Source organism: Cibotium barometz, chromosome 42, assembly GCF_041138505.1.
Source record: "Cibotium barometz isolate CiBa-2024 chromosome 42, ASM4113850v1, whole genome shotgun sequence".
Lineage (NCBI taxonomy): Eukaryota > Viridiplantae > Streptophyta > Polypodiopsida > Cyatheales > Cibotiaceae > Cibotium > Cibotium barometz.
In genome coordinates this window covers 46,515,360-46,535,570 of record NC_141087.1, presented here as the reverse complement: position 1 = coordinate 46,535,570, position 20,211 = coordinate 46,515,360, and the positions used below count along the sequence as shown (strand labels likewise).

At 42.2% G+C, this 20,211-nt stretch overlaps 1 protein-coding gene across 4 annotated transcripts in view; it reads right to left on the bottom strand.

The window, feature by feature from the left end:
• Window positions 1-10,409: 10,409 nt before the first annotated feature.
• The window catches only part of LOC147614546 (extra-large guanine nucleotide-binding protein 3-like), a 62,606-nt gene continuing 52,804 nt past the window's right edge, over window positions 10,410-20,211 (bottom strand). For all 4 annotated transcript variants that reach the window (XM_086781093.1, XM_086781096.1, XM_086781094.1 and 1 more), the window contains 2 exons: window positions 11,204-11,376; window positions 10,410-11,052 (listed from right to left, as the gene is read on the bottom strand). In XM_086781093.1, coding sequence (XP_086637219.1) covers window positions 10,479-11,052; window positions 11,204-11,376 — 747 coding nt within the window. In that variant the 3' untranslated portion in view covers window positions 10,410-10,478. The remainder of the gene's footprint in view (window positions 11,053-11,203; window positions 11,377-20,211) is intronic.

Genomic DNA, 20,211 nt, shown 5'->3' with positions numbered 1-20,211 from the left:
TTATGATTATTTAATTTTTGAGATTTATCTTTAAACAAATAATTATTTCATCATACTTCTTGAACAAGATTAACCATATTCACAATCATGAAAGCAATTTGGATTATTTTTTTATTTTTTTGTAAAACCTCATTTATTATCAAAAGTTTGAGATATATACATAGAGCATCACGGCCCCGAAGTTAGTACCTCAATCGCGTACGCATAAAGAAGCGAAACTGCGAAGGAGACATGCCATAGTACACACGATTCATTACAGAAAGAGGTGCTGTAATTCTACTTCTAGGAATAAAGTGGCTAAGAAGCCTAAAAACTCAGCATAAAATTCTGAAGTTCCTGGGTGAATGATTAAAGAGTTTTACATGCTGAACAAACCCTAGCCTTATCAAAATCATGGCTAAAGAAATATTTTGCCTTAGCCTTTGACGCTGATTGATACTAATATTAATACATCGTCCTCCAAAGAACCACATATACTGACGTCGCTCTACAGGATCAAGAAAGTAAAGACTCTCAACCCATGTGTATGTCGTGGAAGATATATATTATATGATGGACCAATGTTTATTGTAATCTATTACTGGATCTCGTTGTTGACCAGTTGGTCTCAACGGAGAGTCGAGAGTGATATTGTTTTTTTTGTGAGAAACAAGGATTGAATGAAAATTTTAAGTTATGACATCTATAACCAATAATTGTTTGTCAATGGATTATTTTATAAGTTAAAGTCTAAAGAGGAGTGTGTGCATATCTGTATTCTAAAGCAAAAGTTAAGAAAGGCATTCAATTATGAATGGATGAGTACTTGTCTGATTCTACCAATTCTAGTGGTTGGCGGGATGGGATTAGGCTAGAATCAGTAGAGTTTTAATAATAAAATTGATTAATAAGAATACGTTTAAAACTCGAGTAGTTAAATAAAAGCCTGAAGACTTCTCTAATGAATAGATCAACGTTTGTGCCTGATTCAATTAGGAAAAAAGCGTTGATCCCTTCAAGTTAAGTCTGTAATAGTTTCTCTTCTATCTAGTTTATTCAGATGAAGGTTAGTCCAGTATCTTGACTTCGTTAGAAAAATTTGTTAAGAAAATAAAAATGATGGAATCGTCTCCGTTTTTCGGACATGGAAAATTTTTTCGATTTCGGTTTTCGGAATGACCACCAGCTTAGTCTCATGTCCAGACATTCGAGGGCGAGGCCTCGAGTGGGAAACCCTGTCCCGCGCATGAGAGAGCTGCTTCCGCTTCCAGCTACCGAGAATCCGGAGTGCGGAGGGGACAGTGAGATCTCATAGTTGGTATTAGAGCTCTGTTGTAAATTTACGTAACAGCAACAGAAATTGCTTAAAATTTTAAAGTAAATCTGAAAAATAATGTTTTCGCTTATTAATATTATGTTAAATGAACTTCAAAAATTAAAAACTCATAAATTAAATTAAAAATTTATAGATAGATATCCCGAATCTATATGACATTCCTGAACTCTCCCAGAGTCGGAGAATAATAAAAGATAAAACTTATTTCACAAAATTTAAGAAAATTTTGCTATAACCTCTTTCGTATGGCTGACCATTTTTCAATTTTTTTTTATTCTCAAGTTACTTAGAAATTATCCCAAATAGTTTAAAGCATTCTAAACTAATCAAATTCCACTTTTTAAAGAGAAACAATATGAAAAGTTTAATTCTAAGAATTTGATTACATATCTAAGATAAAGAAAGGCTGAATTCAAGAATGAAGAGAAGGGGAAAGCCTTTCCAACAAGACATACATTTTTTATTTTAAAGAAAACAAAAATTAAAAAACCATTAAATGGAATAAAGAAAAAGTAAGATTTCTAGCTTACATGAATTTTTGTAAGCTTTCCTTTGGCTTGATGGTTTGAGAAATCTACTCTTGTTTGCAACAAGAGTGGCCACCAATTCTTTTGAAGAGAAAATGGTCAAAAACTAATGAATTATCAATAAATTCACTGTTTTTGGCTCTGGGGAGGAGTAGAGTAACAGTGTATAAAACACTATTAAGCTTCTAGAAAGAGGGAGGCTTCTATTTATAGGAAAAAGTGAGCTTCTAACTGATTCTAGAATTTTTCAAATCACTTTGGTCAATTTTTGACCATTTTTTGGTTAGTTTAGTTCACTTTTTGGATCCAGTTTTGAATTAGGAGAGAGGAGAGATGAAATATCTAATTTTATTGATTTAAAATTCAAAATTAATGATGGAAAAAAGACGTCTACTTCATGAGGAGGAATCTCCACTCTTAGGTGTCAAAAATTTATTTTTTTAGTATTTCGTTTGGTCCTTAGCCACTCTTCATCTTATGTGAGTATTTACTCAATTTTGGGAGGATTTTCTTTATTTCTTCAATTTACCTCCTCCCTATATTTGGATTAATCTTATTGGTCCATAGGAACCTTAATTTAAAATTTTCAAAAAATCTGGACTCTTAGGATAAGGCCTTTTGAACAGATTATAATTTATTTCTAATGTACCTTTTGAAATTCTTTTTGAACTTCTGTTTCGGGGGAATTTATTTTAATAAGATGAGATATTTTTCCATCCAAAAATATTTAAAAACTGAATCACCTCTCTCTAGAAGATTTTCTCTCTCTAGGCCAAAACAGGTAGAAACAAGATCTTTGATATTTCTGAAGAGGGATTTGATTACAAGGGAAGATACTGGACTTCTTGAGAGACTGGGGAGGAATCTTACAATGGGAAACACCACGGGTACTACAAAAGGTTCATAGTACTCTATGCATAGATTGCATGGCCTAGTATCTTAAAGCTTTATCATAAAACCTATAAGTATTTGGAACATATTTTGATATGTATGGTATATGATTTCTCACTTGAACATATTGAATATCCTACTATGATAACTCATGAAGAGCAATAAAATCTTAACACCTTCATAAATACCACTAAACCACCCTCCACCTCCAATCCCTCCAACCCCTGATGATGATAAGGAGGAGGAGAATGTTTATCCCTATACATACCTACTTAATAGGCCTCTCACCTTTAAGCTTCTCCCATCTCATGAGCAAGTCCTCGAGTCCACTAACAATAAGGAATCTACTAGCTTAGACTCTTCTTCTCTATATTATGATTTTCCCATAGACACACTAGTCCTTGAGGAACCATTGGCCTCGAAGCCAACCACATCAAGCTACACAGAGGTAAACCCACAACCCGTATAAATGCTTTCTGATTATTCTAATGAAGGTGTCTTGGTGCAGTTGTTTGTCACAGATTATGAAGACCTAATCAGAGTAAGCACGGACACATCTAAGAATATGGTACATGAAGAAATCCTTCTAGGGCTCAATAGCAGGAAGGAATGCTTTAACCACCACCTTGCAAAGCAGAGCTTTGTGTTAACTGAAAAAAGGTATACTCTTCATGCGATTAGATGCATCAATCCACTCCCACTCTCAAGGGTCCCAATGTAAGTCTTTTATTGGAAATCCACCATAAAGCCAAAGGCACCACGAGTCACTGATTGTCACTGGGGAAGGGTCAGTATACCACGCTTCCCAGAGCCGCCTACTATTCTCATTGGATGGATCACAGAACCAGGTGTGACCTCCTGTATATCACATTTATCCAACTGCCATCCAGAATGTATAGAATAGAAAAGAGGAACCCCATCCTATGGAAGTCATCCTCTAACCAACAGTTCCTGCCATGAAAGCAAAAGATAAATCTTTCCCAGGATGCCCTTTCAAGAGGGTGAATGTTGCCTTATGTCCCCTCTTCTTATCCATGGGTTGCTCAACCATGTTGAAGTCACCGCCAATGATTTGCCTGAGGGAGCGAGTCCTTGATGGCATTCCTAAAAGGAATTCTTTCTCCTCTGCAAGTAGGGGCATACACATTCAGCACACCAATTTTCAATCCATCCTGCATAAGCATAATCCATTGCGTTATGGCAGGGATAATAACTCCATGACCAATCTGTCACTAAAATACATACTCCACCTTTAGTTCCATCTGTAGCAGACCAAAATGTGTGCCCAGATAAAATCTTGCCAGATCCGGCAGCGGCGAGGGAAGACACCACCAAGGCAAGGTTGCCCTTTTAAGGGACGCGAAGTTCTTAGGTGTGACAGCAATCAAGGAGCATAAAACATCCTCAACGTGGATATAATCACCAAGATGCTGCAAGGCATGTACATATGACTCATCTGCCTGCACACTCTACTGTACTGTACATCACCATGCAATACACCCTCATGCAGTAAATCCCATGTAATACATCCTGCTGCCAAGGAGATGCGTCAACATCTGCAGCTATCTCACTATGATCTGATCTCTGATCATCAGGTGGATCAGGAGTGGGTGCAACGCGTCTATAAACCCAAACAAGCCAAGGTTTGGGGGCAGCGGGAAGTGGAGGGGCCACAGGTTGTGTCACCTAGGGGGCGCGTTTGCATCGTCTCCTCCAGCTCTTGGACAATCTCTTGCAATATGACCCTACTACCGACATACACGACATTGGTCCAATCTACCCGTAATCTCCATCCGCTGTCTGAAAAGGAGACCATTAGGTCCCGGCTGCATCTGCAATAGAGGGGTCACTGATGGGTACCATGACCCATCGTACCCCATCAATGTTGACAGTGACTGCTGCAGCAGCTGTGGAGGGCATTTCTGGAAGAGTAGGGACTCCTAGAACCTGCCCAAAGGCCCAAAGGCTGACCCAATGGAGGCCAGTGCCTTCCAATATATCCGTTGAAGCCCGGGGGATCTGAGGAAGATAGGGAACATGTTGCGGTCTTCTGCCACAAGTCGAAATTCCATCGATGCTGAATGCAAAAGAGTTTCCTCGGGCCAAGAGAAAACGGACTGCTGCAAAGTGCCCGAGAGGTAGCACATTCCGAATTGAAATCGGCTTGGAAAAGACCTCTTCCAAGAAGACGGGCGTCAATGAAACGTGATGCCAAATCCAAACCCAAGGCTCGGGAGGGGTGAGACCCATAGATTCTGCCAATCAGGATGGTCTTAATTTCTTCGTCCAGGTCAGCATGAAGAGAAGGGTGAGGAGCTCATCTTGAGAGAAAGTAATGGTTCTCCCGGCTGCTGTGTGTGGGGAATGATTGGACATTATGGCAATCTAAAAATATGGACGGCCGACTTGAACTCTGATAGACTTCTTCCGTATTGTGGTATGCAGGAAGAAAAGGTGGGGTCACAGACTAGAAGGGACAGCAGGCAGGCAAGAGAAAGGAGGGAGGCGAACTGGAGAGGAGGCGAGCAGGAGGAGGTGGCGCAGCAAGAGGAGGAAGCGGGAAAGAGGGAGGGCACAGCAGGAGACAGCGGTTAGGAGGACTGCGCAACAGGAGAGCGGGCTGGAGGAGGGAGGCACACAGAAGCAGCTTAAGGGGAGCTCTCTCCGCAACAACCTGCAGTTAGACGTGATTTTCGTCATGCATTTGTTCTTGAGGAGCCCCTCCCTCTTTGAATTCTAGTTTGTTCTTTCATACTTAATCAAGGAGGAAGAGGTTTTATTCAAGACCACTGAGAAAGCTCTAGAAAATCTGAGTCCACTTCAGGCCATTCGTTTGCAGGTCACAACAGCAACTTCTCTCATACATAGGTGCAGCACACAACACCCATAAGCTCTATGTGAATTCGAAAAGCCTGGGCACACGAGACTGCTTCGATTTCGCTCCTCATACTGTGAAAAGAGACCAAGCTCCATCACTGCCTCAAGATTCGCAATATTTTTTTATAAGACTTTTACAAAAAAGAAAAAAAAAGGCTTTTATTGAGTAAGATAGAATCATACAAAGGGAAGACCTCAGACCAAAAGGTAGAGAGATCTCAGCCAATTTGGGGCATTATGCCGCCATAAGAGTCCCGTAGAGGTTGTGGAAAAGAATATGCCACGGTCTCATTGTCTCATAAAACAGTTGCGCTTTGATTGCGCAGCTCTAGAAGATCCTTGTATACGGGCCCAAGTAGCCATCAGATTGTGAACAACGTCACTCCATATGCTGCAGATACATTGGGTATCGTAAATCTGAGTTCCCTCAATGGCCTCCGAACATTTGGCCTTCCAAATATGCCATGCCTGTGATACTAGCAATAATCTCGAAGATAGTGTCAATATGCTACTTGCGACAACGGCTTTCTAGGTCTTTGGATGAGGCTGACCACCAACCTATTATGTGGAACGATTTCATTAGGGGTGAGACCGGTCAGCCACTTGGTGCACCTCGTTACATGCAATGTCAGGATGGGAGAGGTGCATATATAGTTCTTGCTTGGAAGACCTTTTAGAGTCTTTCGGTGTATCGGAGAGCTACATCAATTCAGCATCTTAGGGGCTCTCGCATACATATTGATTAGATTGATGCAGCTATATTGCATGAATGGATTGTGGCTCGCTGGGATCTTTCATCATGGAGATTATTAACCAAGATGGTTGGGAGTCTTTTCTAGGATAGGCGTACCCTTGCAGGTCATTGCTCTCCCAGGCCAAGAGGCTACAGATTGCATCATCTATTCTATCATGGATGTAGCATGGAGGGGATCATCCCAGGCACTAGGCTTAGTCTAGTGAGGATTCTTGGCCGTTCAGGGAAGCACTGGTTCATTGATCCTTCTCCTCAGATAGTGACTCATGGCTCTTGGTGTTTGTGGCTGCATGGTGGCAGTCCTATCAGATATCTTCAGTGGGATCCAGGTGAGGAGGAGTGGATTGATGCCTCCGATCCATTGAAAAGCCTTCCTTTTTTCAGTTTCACGGTCCGGAATGCCAGGCTTCTCATCACTCGACAAATGCATAGGATCCTAAGAGTTATGACATCACTCCAATGATACAATGCAGATATTGGTATAGGCTTTGGCATTCATGCAGAAGGAGCCAAATCTCTCATTTCTTTTGGTTATTTTTACATGGTGGTCTCCCCACCAATCACTAGAAATCGGTTTTCAGTGTAGCACCTACCTGCCCCAGATGTGTGGCAAATTCTCAGACTATACAACATTGTTTATGGAGATGCAACACTGCACAACCTATTTGGGGTTCTATAGCCCAACTTATGGCAAATTGAGTGGCTGTGCCATGTATGTTACTTTTTTTTTTCGACTGACCTAAGGCCCAAGATCCTCCTATAGGTACTGATTTCATGAACTCCTCATAGTTATACAGGCCTTGAAACATTGGAAACATTTTCTTTATGGCCGTGACTTTGAGGTTCGCATTGACCATCAGGCATTACGCTAGATTCAGACAATGCCAAGTGCACAGTGGAGTGACCAACAACACCGCTGGAGCCGAATATTCCAGCCATTTGGTGGTATGATTAAGTACCTTCCAGTAAAGGCCAATCCAGTGGGGCTGATGCTTTGAGTAGGAAGGGACAAGCCAGTTTGATTCAGACCACTAGACTCGACCTTGTTGGTACGGGACTAGACGACATGAAGCACACATACGCGGATTCGGAGAAATTCTGTACACAATAGGAACAAGCATTGGATGCCACAGGACCATGCCACTTTTCGATACGCGATGGTTGGCTTTTGTCGTTCACGGCAGCTCTTCTCCATGACGCCCATGACGCCATTACTGGTGGTCATAGGGACATGAATTCGACTTTGGAGAAATTGGAACGGCAATATTATTGGCCAAAGATGAGGCGAGATGTGTTTTCATATGTACAACACTGTGATATTTGTCAAACGGTGAAAGCTCCTCGTGGGATGAAGATAGGGTTGTTACAGCCCTTGCCAATTCCTGAGGAACCTTTCCAAGATATTTCGATGAACTGTCACGAATCTGCCTCCCAGTCCGGGTAAGCGTAATACTCAGTGCTTAACTATAGTTGATAGATTTAGCAAATCTATTATGCTTATTCCATGCAGAGCCAATGTGACCGCCGAGGATGTTGCCCAGTTGTTCATTCGGCATTGGTACCCGATTGGGGGGATTCCTAGGACCATAGCGTCACACCGAGATGCCAAGTTTACCAGTCATTTTTGGAGGACATTGTTTGATAACTTTGGTACTAAATTGAATTTTTCCAGTGCATTTCACCCACAAACAGATAGCCAGACAGAAATCTACAACCAGCTGGCCTTCGATGTGCTGAAGTATTATGTCCACGATCACCAAGGTAAGTGGGAATCATATTTGCTTTTAGTTTAAGCTGTTTTGAATGATTCCTTTTCTTCAGCTATTGGCAGGACTCCATATGAGGTAGCATTTGGAAGACCATTCCAGTCGCTATTGACCAGGACCTCGTCTTCAGTACTTGAAGCAAATAGATTGATGGAGTCTTGCCAGGATATTTTGGAGTCAATTCGACAGGCCAATAAAGACCGAAGGGATATGAAGTTTTCGGAAGGGGATTGGGTGTATCTTCGGATTGTGAAGCAAAGGTTGAAACAGGTGGGCAAGCGATACCCAAAGTTGTCATTCAAGAGCTTCGGACCTTTTCCCATCCAAAGAAAGATTAACGAGGTTTCAATGAAGTTGAAGCTACCTCCGAGTTGGACTATGCACGATGTGTTCCACGTCAGTTGGTTAAAGCCATCTGCAGATCCAATCCCTTCACAAGAGAAAGACGAGGCGGAACCAGATATCATTGATGAAACTGAAGTTATGGTTCCCGAACAAATCCTTTTGCACTGCTTCACGCATGGCTCAAGCCGAAGGCAAAGACAGTTCCTCACAAAGTTTCAGGACCGAGGGACCCACGAAGCGGTATGGCTTGACAACGAGTTTTTCGACGACTATCTGGTGTTATTGACAAATTATTTGGAGGCTATGCAACTTCCGTCAAGTTAAGAAAAAGGGGATGTCACGTGCATCCCGCACTTGGATGCCACGTAGACATATCTGTACAGAAGGTGCAGGACCTGGGGTGGAAAACTCGTCCCATGTAAGCCCAGTCCAGGACAAGTCAGCCAAGGTTACACTCCAGTCGTCCAAGGTCAGGTGTGCATTGTCCTGCAAATGAAACAGTGCCAGTCCGCGCTGTGAGTAATGATGTTAGTGGTTCTGTGTCTGGTATGACACCGGATGCCAAACCACTGTGTAGACAGTTAGGGTTTGCATTTAGGAATGGGGCCAGCCCATAGGGCTGCCCCAAGAACAGATATGTGGGCATGGGGGAGGTGTAGAACCACCCCCATAGGGGCCAGGAGGGCCTTGGCTGTGCCCACCAGCCATGGGATGGGCTGGAAGGGCTGTAGGCCAACCCTACAGCCCCTGGACAGGCAGCCGACAAGGCATCCAGCCCTTAGAGGGCTGTCGGCCAGGTGTGGGGCAGCCCACACAGGCTGCCCAGCAACCAGAGACAGAAGCGCATGGTGGCCAGCCCCCTGTTTGTGTGACACGCAGGTTTTCCAGCATTAAATGCTGATTATTCAGGTCGTGAGGCTTTTTTAAATCAGCTGCCTGGTTTTATTACAGCCGACCAGCACCCTGGAGGGGTATAAATACCCATAGCATATTTTCAGTCCATTCATCCCAGATTTCACCAAGTGCTGAAGCAAATCAAAGGGCCAGAACAGCCAAGGATAAGCAAACGCAAAGGGGTAAAGGATTGAAGGTCAAGAGTAGACGATTTTCCCTCAGCCAAGAAGGTTCAAGTTCAGTCTTTTATTTCAGTTTTGCATCATTCTAATAAAAGCAAATACACCATTCGTGGTGGGGGCCCTACAGAGGGTAGTCGGGACCCAATACTGTGTCCTCTTCTCCCTCTCTCTCTCTCTATTTTTCTGCACATCTACATTCAGTTTTGTGCGTTATTTTCGTCGCGACAAGTGTGCTGATTTCTGAGCATTTAAGTTACCGATCTCCCCCGAAGCTTCCGCATGTTACACCTCATTGGCGCTTGGGGGCAGTCGCTTGGCTTTCCGGTCTGGTATGCAGCTTTTCTACGAGGGTAGTGATACAGACACTGGTTTTTTCATTCGCAGAGGTATTGCCCAGCATGGTTTGTTGCAGGGTGTCCCTCACTCACATTATACACCCCCCCGACAGAGGATTGACACCAGTTGGGAGATTGTTGCTAGTATTACAGCATGGCACATCTAGAGAGCTAGATGCACGGAGGCTATTGAGGGTTACCAGATTTTTGAGTCTCAGTGCATTAGCACTATATGGGGTGATATCATCCATACTCTCATGGCTACTTGGCCTCATATTGAGGGGTCCTCTCGTTCCACGCAGGAAAAGTGTGTTGTATTTATGCGGGAGTGGGACCATGGCATTTTCTTTTCCTCTAGTCCCACTGGTCTTTCATGGCACCATGATTGATCCTCAATGGTTGAGATCACCTTTATTGGGGTAATTCTATTCTATTCCGGCTTATAGCCGTGATTGTTGTATGCCTTTTTCATACTTAATAGAAGTCTCTTTCCTGAAAAAAGAAAAATGGTGCGATACGCTTGTAAGAGAAAAAGGAAAAAATTATCTCGAAAGCCCATGAATGATGACAATACACATTAGTCAATCACACATTATTCACATGAATAAAGGTCTGCACTGTAAGATGTTTCTTCTGAATGCTGCCGGCAAATGATGGATTTGCCATCTTCCCATTTAAGTATCTCATGGATGTGCTGAAAGGCTGCACAAACAATAGCTCGATCTCGGGCTTTCAACGGAAATGTATAAAGTTTACGTCTTGCCGTACTGAGGCTTTCAAACAGCTTCTTGAACTTGTGGGCTACATATGTATAAGCCTGTTGGGCCAGCCTCTGGGCAGAGTAATGTGATGCTCTAACAGGGTCGAAATCCGAGAACCATTCACAAGCAGTAAGGGGAACTGTTTCAATCTTACCTTCCAAAAGGTCATACTTGTTTAGTAGCAACAAGAAAGGAGTGTCCTCAAACCAAGGTTGTTTTAGTATGCTCTTGAACAACTCCCGGCTAAGCAACATCTTATTTGTGAGCTGCCCATTACCATCAATCCACATTTGATCATACTCATTGATAGCTACACAGAACACCACAATCTGCACACCCTCAAACATTTTCAACCATTTTGTCCCTTTATCTAGTCCATTTGTAGTTATCCTGATAAGCTGGTACCTGTAAACATACCATATGAAAATAGTCAGTACATTGACATTATCGCTGAACAACTGCTAAGACAACAACAATTTAACAATGTACATGAGGAGAGTTGTATAATGGTATACAAGTTGCTGATGTTATTGCTGCACGGACAAGAATCGTTTACCTTATTGCAGCTGAAGCTAAGTCATTATGCTCATTGTCGTCTGGCTCTAAGCCAAGATTTTTGTTATCAAAAGAAAAATCAAACTCAGAAAGCCCAAATCCTTGAGTCAATCCTTCTGCATATATAATGTCTTTCTCATTCGGCTCGTATTCACTCGTGCAGACCTCAATAACCTGTCAAAATACCATTCAAAGTGCTCATAGCCATTCTTGAGAGAGGATTCACTTATTCCAGTCAGAGGACAGTCTTAAGGAAGAAAAAAAAACCTTCCACTAAGGACTTAAAACACTTAAAATGAGTCAAGAAATCTGCAGAAAAGACACCTCAGGCGCTCCAACACCTTGATCTTTATCTCTTTTGCTTCTGTGCTTTGATGCTTCAAGCATCCAAGCGGACCAAATCAACGTGTGTGCTTGGAGGGCTGGTTTTGAGGAAGCGATTGGTTGGTTGTGGTTGCCAGAACAGCTTAGAAAGCTGGCATGGTGCTTGTAGAGGCTTTCTGGATTTGGGTTAGGATGTATGGCAGGAAATTCGTAATGTTCTTGATACTGGGGTCCAGACCTTTATTGAAGAGAAGAAACATGGGTTAGGAAGAACATTCAAGCTTCTTCATTAAAACCCCCCTAGGGAAAACCTCGCTCAGGAAACTCTTGTTTCAAGTTGTATGGTTTGGGGAGTAGAGTAAGAATAGTAAAGAGAGAAGATAGGGTGTAGAGAGAAGGGAGAAAACATGAGGTTTGGAAGAACCTTCAAGCTCCACCACACAATCTTTGGTGGATCAGCAACTAACTAGGCCTCCAATGGATTGTCACCCATAAAAAGGGACTCTTTCCCCTTTAGCAAGGAGCAGAGACTTCAGTTTCAGTACAACCAACCACAGATCTTGCAGCTGTGACAACCTTGCACAGCTTTCATGCTTCGGATCCAGCCTTCATCAAAATCCACCAAAGAATGCCGAGAGCCAATGTGTGTTTTGGTTTGGGGGGAAGGGGGGGTCGATTTGTTGATCCCACTCCTATGTACATGACATGATAATTATTAAATGATTCAGGTCATTAAAATCATCACATTAGTTGTGCTGCTGCAACTACCTGACAATCTTTATGTGGTTGAGATGTTCATATGATACTATCTTTTCTCATAAATGGAGTGGAAGTATGATCTAATATGGATTGTTCCATATAGCTCACCTGGCTTGTCTTGAGGAGAAGAGTGTGAGGCGACCATCACCCTCGGGACCCTCCCTTGCAGCAGCAGGTTCCCCAAAACAAGCCCCTCTCCTCCGGCCAGCATCCTGTCCTGCCTTCCCCTCCTCATCCTGTTCTTGCAAAGCAAGAGGTTCAACGCCCCCCCACCTCGACTCCATGAGCGCTCACCCACTCGCGATCGCTCCGAAGCTTCTTGGACCCGATGGAGAGGTAGATGACCCAGCCTCAGGCACTCGCTGCCTCTGTTGGTTTGGCATCTGTGGAGCAGATGGAGGTTTCAACAAGGGAGCCCCTCACTAGTAAAGAGGCTCAACCCTAACACCAGGTTGGGAGACGGGTGTCGCCACTAAGAGTAGGCTCCTAGCATAGCTTCCTACTTCCATCCGAGAGTGACCAACCATGGAAAACGCGCACATCTTGTGTTTCTTTTACTGCTGTTGCAATGTTTTTTATTCCACCTTCTAGGCAAGAAGGATCTCTTTTTTGGCGAAAAAAAAGTGACATCCATGTAACATGGATGTCACCATCATTAGAATCTACCTTTTAGTGGAGAAGGCATAACTTGAGCATATCAATTCTAAATTTGTCGGAGGTGGTATATTGGGCTTTTCAATGGTATGTCACATGTGGAGGTTTTGACGTAAGATACATAAGATTCATCACGATTCCTTTTATTTTAGGAAAGCGATGACACGACTCTTCTTAGAGGGCCCTTTTTTGAGTCTCGAAAATCTAACCAAATGTTTATTGGATCTTCAAGAAATAGCATAGATGTTTCGGTGAATAATTCCCATTCACTTTCAGATTTATTCATTTGATCTTTAGTTATCAGATTATATTCTCCTAAAGCACTATCAAGCCTACATTTATGCATGGAGGGTTGATCAGGGGGTTGAAGGTCATTTCCAGGATCCACAACACTAATTGTGTACAAAGATGTATATTGTTTATTCCTTCCCATTGTTTGTGTCGACATTTGTGTCTCATTTACATGGACACTATCGGTTTCTTTTTTTTTAGCTTATCGTTGCAACAAGCTAATGACATTGTTCCGCCTCCGTACAACACATTGAGTTCTCTCCAGTCACCTTGTCTCAAAGGTTGAGTTCCATTTGGTAAATCTGGCTCATTGAGGAGTGATCCTTTCTGTATTACTTGGGCTGCTATTGGTTGGTTGACTTAGTCTGGGGGCCCACAAATTCTTTTTAATGGTGAGGAAGCAGATCCTACTATACTTGTCCTTAGGGACATAGCTTAGACATGCTTGCTTCAGGATTTTATCTTATATTCAATAACCCTCAAAATGAGAGGCTCTCATTAAAGTACATCTAAAAACAGTGGAAAAACACTTCATAGTTCTGCTGTGGAGCTCAAAACTATCATGCAAAGATTGACATAATGATTGACAAAAGTTTCTGTACTTGTCGATCCAAGGTTGTTCACATAATTACAATCCAGCCATATTGTCCATATAGCCCAATATCTTGCCCAGCCAAAGAAAAGAGCTTATTCCTGTAATTTGGAAGGATATCTTCCAAACATCCAAAACATTTTCCCAAAAGTCACCCCAAGGAATCTTATTCGCATATGCGAAGATAGACGATTCAAAAAATCCCTTGTGTAAATGCAAGCCCATAGCAAATGTTAAGTACTCTCCATTTGATGATGGCACCACAAACAATTTGGATCCACAATTTTCTGCTTGCCAAATACTCTCCTACCAGGACCGTTCATGTGAGGCATCTCCATAGAAAAACCTTCTATTTTAAAGGCAATTTTGTTTGCCATATCTTTCCCAAAATACGTTTCCACCAGCCTAAGGATTTATTCATATGCCACACCAGATTTGCATGTCCCTTTATCCATGACTGTGGAAGTAGTAATCTATATGCCCTTGCCGTTGTCAATCCATAAAGAAGTAACTGTGTAATATTAACTGGTCGGCTGTTGTTTAGTAGCCAATCATCTTGTCTTTGCCCAACCAATATATAGGACATATTCCCATGTCCTGCTAGCTGAGCAACAACGAGTATACAGGGCGGTAATGGGCTCCCATGCCACCATCGTCGTGTTTGTGGAAATGACAATGGTCTGCCTTCAGTCGATATGACATCTCCCACCATGCAAATTCATGCTAAAAAATAAGCTTTTCTTGGCTCAGCCACAGCCAATGGTGTATCAAATGCTCTGCTCCAATGCACATTTTCAGCTACCAGTGTGTCTCCAAGAGGCATTGGACTATGTGTCCACTGTAAATGTATGAGCACAAACTTCCACACTTGTAGCAATTTGGAAGAGTAGGGTCAGCCTAGGATTTTTCCTTGTATGACCTACCAAGATATCCCAATAGAAAAGATTCAAATGCCCAAATGAATCAACCTTGTAACATGCACACATTGCAGCCAGCATCCATGCCATGGTTGTCCTTGTTTCCACGAAAGTTATTATCATGGTACTTTTCCAAGCCAGTACATGGTAATGCATATTCAAGATATTCAGCCCACCATGCATTTTAGGGCTGCAAACATGCTCCATCCATTTTCAATAGCCTTAAAGCCTTCTTATCAAAGCTAGTTTTCCATAACAATTCCATTGCTGATGACATGAATGTGTCAATCGATTTTTTGTCCCAAAACAACAATAGCAAGGAGAACTATTTGTAAGCCATTATGATGGATTGTACTATTCGCAGCCTAACATGCAAAGGCCATGTAGACAAGTGCCAATAACCAATCTTTTGTTTGAGATTTGTGAGCACCCATGCAACTACTTCTTTGAAAGATATCTTCCAACCCAAAGGGTATTCGAAATGCCTAGTGATTTGGCCAAGGGGTAGTGTATCTCCTGGCCAGAGTATACTATTCCAATCCGCATGTCTTAGTGGTGGCAATTTCGACTTTCTAAAGTTGTCCCAAACAATTGTAAAACATCCATAATCACTGTCAAGTATCTGCCGGGAGAAAAAGAGTCATCAACATATGCCTGTGCAACCATTGGTGACCCGTCTAGCTGTACCAGTCCATTTAATTTTACTTCCCGAGTAAGAATATCCATATACATTAGCAGAGGATGAATGGCAATTAAAACATACATTGCACTTAGTAGGCAGCCCTACCTAACCGATTTTCCCAAAGTCCAGGGTGATGATAATCCTTTCCCAATGTCTAGGGTGATGATAATCCTTTCCAATGATATATCTAGTTGTATTGCCTGCATACAACCAGTACATGACTTCTATCATTTTCGGACCAAACCCGAGACGTTTCATGGTGGTAGCAATAAAGTCCCAATGCACTGTATCAAAAGCTTTGGCAATGTCTAGCTGTTGTAACAATACCTTCTACTCCATTCCCCCATAAGCATTACATATGTTGTCTGTTATTTGTCATTAGGAATAAGCCCACATTGGGCAAGATGCAACCCTTTGTTAAGCACATTGGCTATTCTATTGGAGATCATCTTTGTCACCAATTTGTATAGCACTGGCATTAACGTCATAGGTCTCCAATCAACCAAATTTAGGCATACATTCTTTTTCAGAGCCGATTTCACAAGGCCCTCTCGCCAAGAAGTAACATTTATCATTGCCAATAAAATGTCTTCCAATTCCTCTCGAAAATGTTGAAAAAAATTCAACAATCAATCCATCCCATTCTGGTGACTTCCACTTACCCAGTCTAGCAAGAGCACTTAGCAATTCCATGTTCGTGAAAGGGAATTCCAACTGTGAAGCTTCTTGTTGATTAAGAATTGGTGTCACATTTATAAGCATCGTGGCTTTCGCTTTCAACTCTTCTCGTACGAGGAGTGCCTCGGTGTAGCAAAGACTGATTGGAAATGTGCCACATATTTCCTTTCAAGATCAATTACATCATTGGTTGAAAAAATGCTTTGCTGAGCAGCATTTATCTAGTAAAGGCTCGTATTTGCCATTTTTTCAATTTCCTCTAATTGTTGCAATCTATCATATATCATGCATTTAAAATCTTTTCTTCCTCCTCCTAATTCAATTGCCTTGTTTGTGCAACCTCATGCAATGCCTGCACATCTACTTTGCAATGGTTTATTTCCTTAATTTCCGCCCCATATACCACCTACCATATTCTATAATGATAGATTGCATCCTTCTCGCAAAGTTTCTCCATGCCGAGTCCAATCATAACAAGCATCTTCTCTAAGTAATGCAATGATTTTGTACACCTTTTCTCGATAAGTATCATGTGATAGGTAGGAGCTATTGACTATACACAATTACTTACATGGTAGTCTTGCATTGTCCATAGTAATTTCAAAATGCATCCCCACCCATCACGGATAATGATCCGATAATTGTGATGTATAATCCACCCAGTCCTTTGTAGGGCTCCGATCCACATTGTATATATTTAACATATAGCATCTGTCAAGCCTCACTTGATACTCTGATCTAGCATTATGCTAAAATGTGAATTCTCTTTCATCAGGACAATTCACATTCCACATACCCATTGCTACAGTGTCTCTAATAAATGTCTGCCAGGCCACTTTTTCTTCTACAATCATGAATGAATTCCTAGATGTGTTATCTTGCACTGATGGAGAGTTATTGAAGTCCCCTAACAAAAATGTATTTGTCAATCACGGATAGACAGCCAGCCTTCTCTAGAGTTGAGCCCTTATATAGTTGACAACACCACAACACCAGCAAAACGCAAATCCAGAGTACCAATCTACTTAGCTGATATCCTCTGACCTTCAGCTGACACGGTCGGACATCTTAAAACCCCTCAAACTGACCTCAACTGACACCCAGCTGATCAATTTCTGACTTTAACCTGAGTCGGATAGCTACTGCTCACCCCTGTCAGAAATATATTCCCCAAGCTCCAAAAAAGTCCTACAGTATCAACAAACTTTAAATTTCTTGCTTCAAAACGTCACTCATCCTATCAGCTCTCCCTTGTTGACTTCCTACTGACTACCAACCTGAAATAGGTAACCCAGCTGATTTAGCTGATTCATACCTGACTCACCACTCTCCAATCCCATTGTCCCTTGACACCACTACACTCTCAGAAACCTCAGAAAAAAAACCACAACGAACCCAAGACTGACAGCAGAGCTGATTGCCTGTTGACCCTAAGACACCTTCAGCCCACAACTAAATCCGACTGACTGCGGCTGATTGACTGAAATTCTGACAGTCAGACCAAACCCTAAACCACTTCCCTTCAATCCTAAAGGATTATACTTACCCTTCAATACCCTCAACTGATCCATTCTTATACCAGTTGGCCCTAACTGACACTGTCATACCCTGCTAACTCAGAATTCAACTGTCTGACACAATTTTGATTCAACAGACTTCACCTCTTCACTCGCAATTGATTCTTTTCAACAAGTTCCATCAAAACAACACAGATAATACCAAAGCATAGAAATTCATCAATCTAGCACACAGTCAAGCCTTTTGTGTATAAAAATTTGAGCCAATCTCAACAACCTTGAGATGTGGGGTTCCAACAAAGAGAGAAAGCACCAGAAACCAGAGGGATTCTCCACAAATATATCCCAACAACAATGGTTCAACACCACAAAACCAAAAAATAACCACCACTTATAACAAGTCCCAATCCTCAAAACAGAGGGGAATGATTGAGCAAAACTATGGAGTGTTCCAAGTTCTTACAAAGTTGCATCCCAGAGATCCTAGGGCATCAACCTTCTACAAGATCCTTTGCTTCCCCTTGCACCCTCTACTCTAGCCAAATCCAAGCTTCCTCACACAATTCCCACCTCTTCTTCACAAAACAATCTCGTCCTCTCAACGTCCTTCAACCCAAACAGACAAAACAACAAAAAAACTATCCAACAAGCTTCCACACAGCTTCTACACAATCCCAGCAATCCTCTCCTAGCTCCTTCATCACCCTCTCTCTTCTGGCTCCCGGCTCTCCTTGTCGACCACTCTCCTTCCCCCACTCATGCAAGAGCTCCTTCTTCACTTAACTAGAACTGACAACAACCAGTTCTATTTAGAAGGTGGCCATGCAAGAACCACTGATTTCCTAAGGTTCTATTTAGAAGGTGGCCATGCAACAACCACTTATTTCCTAAGGTTCTACTCATACCTGTGGGCTTATTCTCTTTTCCGAGGTTTTTGGAGGCACACGTTTTGAGCACTAGGGTCTAGACACAAAAAAAAACGTATCATTATTTGCCCAACCCCCCTTGGTTAGAGCATTCATGCTGAACCATATGCTGCTAGCTCACCAAAATGGTCCTCAAAGAAAAGTAGATCCAGGTCCCAAGAAGTTTCTTCAGAATCAGTTGGAACATTTGCATCAGTATGCAAGCTAATATCCATCAATATTGAATCCTTCTGAATAGTCATGATTCTGCACCAATATGGCTTGATCCTGTAGCCATTTACTCTCTTGGAATGCCACTGATCATCCAAATTAGCCAACTGATATGTACCATTTTCATATACATGCACTACCTTGAAAGGCCCCTCCCATTTAATCTGAAACTTAGTCTAGAAGGTATTATCCAGCTTGTTGTTGTACCTGTGAACTAGATCTCCCTCCTTAGAACCTTTGTCTGTAATGTTCAACCCTCTGGTTGCTTAGCTGAATATAATGGTCGAAGGCTTCCTCTCTAGCCAACTGCAATTCTTGAAGATCCAACAACCTCTTTGCATACTCATCCTGGCCACTTTCCACATGCTTCAAAAGAAACTGCAAACTAGGTGTCTCAACCTCAATAGGTATCATGGCTTCTTTCCCACACACAAGATGATAAGGTTTATTTTGAGGCTGATCTGATTGCTGTCCTATAAGCCCACAAAGCTGAAGATACATGCAGATCCCACTGCTTGGGATGTTCCTCTAAACATTTGGTCAACATAGTACACAGCTCTCCATTAAACCTCTCCACTAGCCCATTGCACTGAGGATAATATGGGGTAGAATGCCTGTGTGTAATATGTAACTTCTGCATCAGCTCCTATATTATCTCTCCCCTGAATCCAGGTCCCTGATCAATCAGTAGCTCCAAAGGCATGCCAAACCTAGCACATATGTCCTCAAACACAAACTTGGCTACTTCTTTAGTAGTTATGTTTCTCAATGTCTTCCCCCTAGCAGTAGTGGCCAGAGGAACAGTGGCATCCAGTCCCCACTTCTCAAAAGCTCCATAAGACAATGGTCTTCCTCAACTCATACTGCAAAACTCTTCTGCCTTGCTTCTGACAAGGCTCACAACTCCTACACCAGTGATATACATTCCTTCTCAAACTAGGCCAAGCATATCCAGCTACTAAAATTTTTCTAAGTGTTAACTCTAGGGCGAAATGTCCCCCGCAAACACCTTCATGACAGGAGGCTAAAATGGCAAAAATTTCCTCCCTGTTAGGAACTCTCCTCAAAATCAAGTCTTTTATATACAGTTGATCATTCATAATAATGTACTGCAAAGCCTACCTTATGAATTCATACTTCTGCCTCTTGGATATACCTAAAGGGGCATGGCCTATATGTAAAAAATATTATATCTCTTGCAAGCTTTCACTGCCAACATAGCTGGGATAAGCAACAGTAATGGCATGTACATCCAAGTCCTTGCCCAACTCCCCTTTTGCCAACGCATCTTCAGCCTGATTCAACCCTCTCTTAACATGCTGAATTTGCACCTCTTGGAACCTGTGCAGCATCCTCTTTATCTGTAAAGTCCATTCCTTCAATTTTGGATTTTTGGCCTTCCAAACAGCTTGAAGTTGCCTAATAACCAGTAGACTCTCCCCTTTGATAATGAGCCTAC